The sequence below is a fragment of the Misgurnus anguillicaudatus genome, chromosome 2 (assembly GCF_027580225.2).
Source record: "Misgurnus anguillicaudatus chromosome 2, ASM2758022v2, whole genome shotgun sequence".
NCBI classification, from domain to species: domain Eukaryota; kingdom Metazoa; phylum Chordata; class Actinopteri; order Cypriniformes; family Cobitidae; genus Misgurnus; species Misgurnus anguillicaudatus.
The window spans coordinates 42,941,492-42,950,403 of record NC_073338.2 but is presented as its reverse complement, the minus strand read 5'-3'; the positions used below and the strand labels follow the sequence as shown (position 1 = coordinate 42,950,403).

Genomic DNA, 8,912 nt, shown 5'->3' with positions numbered 1-8,912 from the left:
TTTGTTTGTCCATATCCACAGTGTACAATCAGTCCACAACAATGTTCCATTCATAAAAAAAAAACAATTTAGAGACAAATCTTCGTTTATGCCATTTGGAATAAATGTATTTAAATTAAAAATATACCAAGCCTCTTATTAAGACCAGCACTCTTAAAGTTTAATTTCAGACACATTGAGTGAAGCCTGCTCTTATCTTCAATTATTTATTATATTATAATACAAAAATATTAATATAAATATAATCCTAGCGGCAATATAAGGCGATACATTTTCCACGAGATAGTTTGGGTTTATATCTTTTCTTTGTCTGTTGAGAGGGGATTAAAATATTTGTGGCTTGAAACAAAGGGAAAGTTGACTGGCTTGTGCTACCTCTCTATGGAGAGCTCAATGTAAACTGACTCTTTCTTGCTCTCCAACACCTTTGGTGGGTAACGTGCCTGAAAACTATCAATAGACCAGGGGTGGGCAAACTTTTCTGACTCCAGGGCCACGTCAGGTTTTAATATACAGGTGAAAAGTCGAGTACTATTTAAACGAACAAATTAGCTTAATTTATAAATAGATACATCTCCTTTACTATTTACTGTGAACCATATAGTTAACATTACTAAATGACAATTAACCATGGTTTATAAGTATAGTAAGCATGTTTTCAGCAGATTAATAGCCACTTGCATTACCATAGTTTTACTATAAATAAAATACCATGGTCATTATGGTATGACAATAGTTAATATGTGGTTACCACAACAAAATTTGGTAAATCATTTTAAGGGAGAACATGTTTCTTGTTTTGTTTTATCCATGACAGCTAGGGCTGGGTATCAATTCAGATGTTCCAGATCCATTCGATTTCGATTCACAAGCTAAGGTTCTCGAGTCTGTTTTTATACTCGATTCTTGATTCAACTCAATGAATATAGATTTAATACAAATACTATTTTAATAAAAAAGAACAGTCAACAGCAGTTTACAAGTTTGTATAATAAAAAGAAATTAAAAGCCACAACACTATCGTTGTCGTCTTGGTTGCAAAATCTAAAATGCTTCCATACTTTATGTGAAGGTTGCATCAACATCGATGAAGCACCTGAAACCGCCATTTTAAGCATTAAATGAATGAATGACAGGCTCGCTTCTCGCTCCTTGGTAACATCGCGCAAGGCAAAAAAGAGGGTGACATCTAGTGAAGAAGACTTAGTTACACGTTAATCTTATGTTCAATGTTTGCGGAAATGAATATGAAAGAAAAAAAATCGATTCTGCTCTTTGAGAATCGATTTTGAATCGACCACGTTTTAAAAAACGATTAATCGAAAAATCTATTTTTTTTTTGCCAGCCCTAATGAGCTGTAGCACGATATTTCCAAGAATGTCTTTCCAAGCAATCAGGCATTAGTGAAAGTAACATGTTTGTCAAATATGGAACACATACTCAAATTGTGACCTCTGCATTTAACCCACAATACTGTAATAAATTCTTTGCTGCCTTAAATTTTTTGGTTGAATCAACTCAAATGTTTAACTTACTATTATTTATCCTGACTAGAGATGAGTTGTTATTACTTATAAAATATAGTTGAAATAAGTCAACTTCATTTTATGAGTTGTAGCAATCTCACAGACCCCCAGGCATCCACAGCCCCCAGTCTGAGAACAACTGCTTTATACACATTTGGTTATATTACACTGTCTTATTTAAAACATTTACACATTTGCCTGTACAGCCTATGAATTTTTATATATTGGAAAATATATATTTATATATTTGCTACTTATATTGTTTGTTGATTTTTCTGTGTTTTCCCCTGCTTCTAATAATTTAAAGCTGCATTATAAATAAAATTGAATTGGAAAAAATGAAAGACCAGAGTTGCAACCCGTCAATCACCATGAAAAATTGTTATGTTTAAATGTGTTAAAACAGAGGAAAGCAGGTTGTGGTCTTAATTAATGGCAATACTTTTTTGGCAAATTACTATAGACTGTAAAAAATATGGACGTAGTGTCGCCCATAGGTTTGTGAAGATCTTTTTTGAAGCCAATATCTTGGCAGCGCATCACCGCGCATCAATTGTTGATAATCGAAAATTGGGTAATGAGGCGGGACGTGGGTGAAGCTGGTTACTGGAAACCTCATCCGCCTAGCTTGATGGCAGTTTTTAACATGGGGGTCTATGGGAATTGATTCCCTTTTGGAGCCAGCCTCTAGCGGCCCGTCGGTGAATTGCAGTTTAAGTCGCCTCCATATTGGCTTCATCGGAGAGATCGAAAGTTTTCCCCTCGCAAATTACACATAACCCCCTCTGCTTGATGCTGGTGAAGTATTTTGCTGTCAATTAGCTTTTTGTCTATTTTGTTGCTGCATTGCTCACAATTTTTTTCACTTATTCATGTCAGTACAATCTGAAGACTAGCGACATCTATAGGACTTGGATTGTATTGCATCAAATTAGTCATTCTAGATATTTCATACATTTCTAAACTGCTTCGTCGGCCCAACCCTGCAAAGATCTGAAGACTAGATTCATGATCTGTCTTTGGTACATCATAATAATGCAGTAAAACATACAAGTTTTGTGTGTCAGCTGCATAAGAGGATTTTCCTAACTCTATCTACATGTATCATTGATTTTTTTAATTAACATTCACCCAAAACTAACACAAATTTTAAAGTACAAATACCATTATGAACTATCAGTTTTTACCACTGAAACCATTATACAATTACTTTATGTAGTGTTTCGGTTCTTATTCCAGAAGGATTTAATGGTGGTCAGTCTATATGGTTCCCATCCGCCAGATAACATCACACCAACAAAACCCAACATATTATTACCATATAGACTATTAACATTATAACCATTAACATTTCTGTCATTACGTTCAGCAAGGACCTTGCGTTAAAATGTATTAATTCACCTTAAACCTAATAAAAATTGCATAAAAATGTCCAGAAACCCACAATGCCCTATCCAAAACTATTACTAGTACTATTTAATACTTTTTGTGAGTGTTATTCTAGATATTTTAGATTATTATGTACATCAGGGGTCTCCAACGTGACAAATTTTTTTTGATTAGACTATATCAAAAATAGCCCTCCAGAATGTTTTATCCATTGTGGTAGCCCTTGCTCACAAAAATGTTGGAGACCCCTAATGTACATATTATAAAGTTTTTAAAACAATACATACATTTTCTTAGAAACCTCTTCAAAAAGTCCTGTGTTATAAATTAAGGCAGTATGAAGAGTCCTGTGTTGGCTGTATGGCTTCTGGTAAGACACCCTGTGAGGTGGCCACCATCTTGATACTGTTTCTATGGGTCAGTTTCCTCTCATACTCCAGCAGCTGCCTCCAGAACCCTGCGTTTGGTCGGATGAAGGGCCGAGCTGCCAGAACCCACTGATGAGCCTGAAGAAGTGAGATGCCATCATACCTCATGAGATACGCCATGATCAGTGAAGGAGATCTACTTCTACCTGCCGAGCAGTACACCAGCGAGCTTCCACTGCGGTTTTGGTGAATCCGCTCAGCCACACTGTCAAAGTGTTGGTCTAGAGGGGCGTGGGGTCGGTCCTCTACAGGTACACAGATGCAGTCCACACCCTGGTACTCCGGACAGGGATACTCAGCACAGGCGTTCACGAGCAAAGTGACACCTCGGTTGGCGAGTGCAGACTGATTTAGGGCCTCCACTCCACACAGATACAGAGTGGGAGTCACCTGGGAAATCATTCTGGTGACTGCAGGTGACAAAAACCAACACACACAAACAGTTAAGACTAGACTAGTTACAGTATTTCTTCTGAACAGTACTTTTCTATTTTAAAAAAAGTAAGTTTATTTCAGTGAAAAAAATCCATAGCACTACAAAATTATTATCAGTATGCTATCTGGGATTCGAAGCCATGTCCTTTGCTATGCTAATAAAAACGCCACCAATGAAGCTAAAATAACATAAAAGTTCAACGACTTTTAAAACAATGCATACAATGTTTAAAAATGTACCTGAACGAAATTGAGATAAATTTTTCTCACCTGTTTTAAAAATTCAGTGCTGTAGATTTTAAGTTAACTTTGTTAAAAAAAATTCCGAAAATGTCATATGTAGGCAAGTGTTTTCTGCTGTCAAAACAGTTATTGTATTAATCTACATGACAGCATAACCACTTAAACGTTAGTTTACCTCACAGCAATGGTACACACAGTCGCTTCATCTGGATCCTTATGCTATAATCCGAGTATTTTTGAGAAAGTAAGACAGTCATACTTGATGCTTTGTGAAACTGAAACATTTACAAAACGCTTGTTTCGAATCTTCTTCTTTTCTTTTAAATGGCGGTTGGGAAACCCACTTAAAGGTGCGTTTCCGCCACCTACTGGACTGGAGTGTGGAGCATATTTTGATTGGTGACATTAAATTTAGAAAACAAAGAAATAAATAAAGAAATAAGGAAAAAAGTTTGTTTCGAATCATTGTTTAGGAGAGTGTTTTTTAAACTGGCCAAGTCACTTGATTTTACTTTTTACATCATAACTGTTTCGGAAATCTGATGGTTTACCATTAGGGGAAGATCACAAAGTGAACCCATGGACCAGTGTTAGTGTGAATATGGTTAGGTAAAATATTCACCCTTCTTACTGCTACACTACCATCTTGCCTACTTTTTTGTTTTTAGACAATTTGGCAAACATATGCATAATTAAAAGGAGGGTTAGCGTGTTAATGATCTGTTTGCCCTAAATTACACTAAAACACTTTTACTTAATGGCTTTAGGTTAAGATTAATAATTTATTTTTCCTAAAAAATATTTTAGAAAAATCTTGCAATTATTGTGTATAAAGTGTACTATGTTTGGACTGAGATCTTGTTGCTTTTACAACATTTTCACCAGCAGATTGCGCCATATGCAATAAATTCAAAGCTTCTAAAAGCTTAATTTTTCCCATCACTAATTAACCCTTTTGTAAATTTACAACGGAGTATAAACGTTTCTAAACTTTCATTTATGTAGATAGGAAAACACTAAAACCTACAGGTTGTCACTTTACAACTGTAGAAGGTTTTACATTTTTACATTTTACATTTACTACTCTTCTGTGCGGTAATGATGGAGCAGCGGTACTGCAGCGCCCCCGAGCGGCCTATGAAGCCCTAAACATGTAAACGAATCAAGCAAACGAATGAGGAGTTTGGTTCCAAAACGAGATAACTCCGTTTTTTTCTTGTTTTTTAAATTTTGTATTCCATTCAATATTAATCAGACTGCAGTTGGTTTGTTTAGATCTAAGAATTCATAACAAAAATAAATAAAATACAGCTAAGTAGCACAATAAAACATAATAAAAGTTATCTCGTTTTGGAACCAAACTCTTTAAATGTAGGAAAACAAATGTAAAAATACATGTATAAATGAATTAATTAATATAAAATAGGATAACAAAGGCAAATTAGTATATAAATACACATAGGAAACAAATAAATAAATGTAGAAATACAAAAATAGCACCAATAAACTGATGAATGAGATTAAATAATTCAGCCAATAATTTAAATTTCATGACCAAATGTATGGATTTTTGTATTTATTTCTACATTTCTATGTTTATTTATCTATTTTCTTATCACTTATATTAATTTATTTATATTCAAAGTTATTTTAGTCCTCCACAACTGCATGTTACTGCAGCCAAATACCAATTTTCATTTAGCATTAATTCTAACTGGCTATGGCACGCACATGCGCAACTACATTTAAACAAATTTTTTAACAGTTCTTCTTCACTCAAAAATGACAGGCAGCATTAACATGAATAAATCATGAAAGAGTCATGTTTGAAAGTTTGTGAAATATAATGCATGTAAGAAATACATACAGATATTACATTTCCTCTTAACCTGTTCCTTAAAGCATAATTTCCCAACGAAACCTTATTTTTGGAATAAACCAGTACCTTTGTTGAAAGTTTCTTCCAGTCAGTCATGGAGTTACTATAACACAGTGATTACAAAATGAGCTGTTTATTTTCATTGAATGTGTGGCATTTATTATACTCCATGCACAAAAAAAGAGAATTTAGGAGTATTAACATAACAATGATTTTAATGACCCTATGTTTGAAAAGTATAAAACACACAAGCAAATGATGTCATGTCCTTCTTTCATGTGTAACAATAGTTGCTCATAAAGTAATAGGACTGTTATGATTAAAAATATATTTTCTGACATGGTTATACATGAAATGTTTAAGATGCCTTAAATGTATTGATTACTGTCATGTATCATGCTTTGGAAGTTCTTTGTGAATAAAATGAACAACACCAAGACTGACAATAAAGTTTTAACATCACAACACAATATCTACAGAGACTTCCATGCTTTCACTTTGACTACAAAACTATAGTAAATTAAAACAAAAATAATAAAAATATAAAAAATGAAATATAGTATATGAAATACAGAAAAGGTACAAACATTGCATGTTTTACAGGTGCTTTAAAGAAAAAAAACAGTTCCTTGGAATTTTAAAGAATTTAATAAGAACATAACTACAACATCCAGCTGCACTTGATAGCCTATATATATTTCATTTCTATCTTCATCCACAGCTTCAAAAACGTCAGCTCTCTAGTTTACTGTTAGTTATCAAACTGTAGATTTTGTTCCAAAAATCAGAGAGAAATCCATCCTTAAAACAGAGAGAAAGAGAGAGAGAGAGAGAGAGAGAGAGAGAGAGAGAGAGAGAGAGAGAGAGAGAGGGATATTAATTTATAATCAAGACAAAACACTGTAGCAAAAAATAATTCATGTAAGTCCTATACTGTACTGTATAAGTGCCTATAGACCAGTTCAACAGATGCAAACAACACCGGTCCATACAAATACAAAAGCAAATTCCTTCATGTAGAATTGCGCACAGTTACTAATAACCTAAAAACAGTAAATCTTTGTTTGCTAATGGCATATCACAGTTCTTATTGTTACTGAAACCATCAAAATCTTAGATAAGACTAATTTACCTTCTCAAAGTCCTCTCAGTAAAACCCTGACAATTCACAGAAATCACCACCTGTTGGTTGCAGCTCAGTTGGTTGAAGCTCAGTTGAGGGCCAAACCATTTAGGCCGTGTGCATTTTTGAGATGGCTTGTTGCATCTTAACCTATAAAACAATACAGAAAGCTACTGAGCTCTTCACAAACCTGACAGACTGCAGACTACTACTTTATATGATTTGCATAACATTTTGTTTATATTAAGTTGTTCCTCACTAATAAATGTGCCAAGAAAAGTGTCAAAATGGCAAGAATAAATAAGTAAAAAATTTATTTTGCACCTCACACAAAGTTATTATAAAGCTTCTGCTTTACATGAAGAAAGAAGAAACGGCAGAGAACTAAACAATTGTTAAATATAGATTACAATATATATTGTGAATGTTATTGTCCTCAAAAACAGATTAAAATCGAATAAAACACTGCATACTTTTCTTCAACTATTGTAGCAACATGATTAAGTGCACACACCTACAAAAATGTCTTTAACATTCCAGTTGGATCATTTTAATAAAAGCTATATTAACAGAATTAACTAAACCATAATCCAAGCTAATGTCTGCAGTCTCTAGTAAGCAAACCAACAGGGCATCAGTGGCAAGGAACCGAAACTCCACTGGTGAAGAAAAACCCTTATGACAAACCAGGCTTAGCTGGGAGGGCCGGTTTTCCTCTGACATGTTACACATTACACATATAGCTGTAGAAGAACTGGAGTAATGCACGCTTATGGACCACTGCTATGACAAGGATGAATAGACATGTTAAATTAATACGAACCCTTCAATTGTCAAAGTGCAGTTTGGCCTTGTGTGTGACCTTTGCAAGATCTCGATTGCCTCCTCCAGTAAAAAATCTGCATTTATCCTACAGTACACACACATTAAACAGATTAAACAAATTACTGTATTTCAGGGTTCGGTAAGTTCATTCTTTATGTGTTACTTTCTACATATTCATATGAACAATTTCATTAAAATAATGATGATGATATGCATGAAATCCTGTTTTTTTTATTTCTGAGTTGGGTCCAACCTTAAATATTAATCACTTAAAACATAACACAATTTTAAACATGTCAACAACTAACTGATAGCTTGGATTGAAAACAATTTTTTTTTAACAAAGCAAAGTTAGATGTAACAGTGTTACAACTAAGCCTCAAGTGTACAGTGGTAATGAATACAATGTAAATACTATTAATTAAACTACAATTTAAATAGCAGGGGAAATAAATGACAATTATGTTTTTTGTCTTAATTATGCGGCCCTTTTAAAAATATCCATCCATATGCATAATAGAAGGACGGTTAGAAGAGGGACCATAAATGGTGGATGTGTGGATATCTATTTGTACAAACAATATTCATCTCTAGTATATAGACAGAATAGTGCTGAATTATTTGTGTCATCAAATTTTGTACTAAGTGTTACAACAAGCCCTCTAAATGTTACAATTACGCACATATTGGCTAAGTTGTTACATTTGCACTTCTTTGGTGTAATTGTACAAGATGGTAGACTTCATTAACAAACTAAGTTAAATTTAACTGCACTAAGCAACAGAAAAATGCAGTGCAGACAAATCATTAGAGCCTCACAGATAACGCGACACAAATGTTGCTATATTTAAGTGCAAATTAGGTAATTGAACGACAATTCTGAAACATTTAGTTTCAAAACTGAAACTTTTACATTTTTCATAGAAACCATTATGGTTATCTTTATTGCTTTTGTAACTAATCAATTGAGCAAGGATTTAACATAATATGAAGTATTTGATTACTGTACAGCACTTTGGTCAAAGCTCTGTTGTTTAAGTAGTGCTTTATAAATGAATAAATT

At 33.7% G+C, this 8,912-nt stretch overlaps 2 protein-coding genes across 9 annotated transcripts in view; both read right to left on the bottom strand.

The window, feature by feature from the left end:
• Nucleotides 1–1,346: 1,346 nt before the first annotated feature.
• On the bottom strand, nt 1,347–4,354 carry LOC129442979 (dual specificity protein phosphatase 14). Of its 2 annotated transcripts, none has more exons than XM_055203326.2 (2): nt 4,198–4,354; nt 1,347–3,754 (listed from the first exon to the last, which is right to left on the bottom strand). In XM_055203326.2, the coding sequence occupies exon 2, from the start codon at nt 3,744–3,746 to the stop codon at nt 3,237–3,239; it is 510 nt and encodes a 169-aa protein (XP_055059301.2). In that variant the 5' UTR covers nt 3,747–3,754; nt 4,198–4,354; the 3' UTR covers nt 1,347–3,236. The 2 variants fall into 2 exon arrangements, with proteins under 2 accessions (XP_055059301.2, XP_055059302.2); XM_055203327.2 differs by lacking the exon at nt 4,198–4,354 and adding an exon at nt 4,050–4,182.
• A 1,415-nt stretch (nt 4,355–5,769) lies between these two features.
• LOC129442972 (NACHT, LRR and PYD domains-containing protein 1 homolog) overlaps nt 5,770–8,912 on the bottom strand; it is a 29,429-nt gene continuing 26,286 nt past the window's right edge. For 5 of the 7 annotated variants that reach the window (XM_073855852.1, XM_073855849.1, XM_073855861.1 and 2 more), the window contains exons 9-11: nt 7,848–7,934; nt 7,034–7,174; nt 5,771–6,702 (exon numbers count right to left, since the gene is read on the bottom strand). In XM_073855852.1, coding sequence (XP_073711953.1) covers nt 6,660–6,702; nt 7,034–7,174; nt 7,848–7,934 — 271 coding nt within the window. In that variant the 3' untranslated portion in view covers nt 5,771–6,659. Of the gene's footprint in view, nt 6,703–7,033; nt 7,175–7,847; nt 7,935–8,912 lie in introns of all 7 variants that reach the window. The other 2 variants (XM_073855865.1, XM_073855866.1) reach the window with 1 other exon arrangement.

What these genes read in the sequence shown, in the direction of transcription:
- LOC129442979 (XM_055203326.2), bottom strand. Translation starts at nt 3,746, where the DNA reads ATGATTTCCCAGGTGACTCCCACTCTGTATCTGTGTGGAGTGGAGGCC.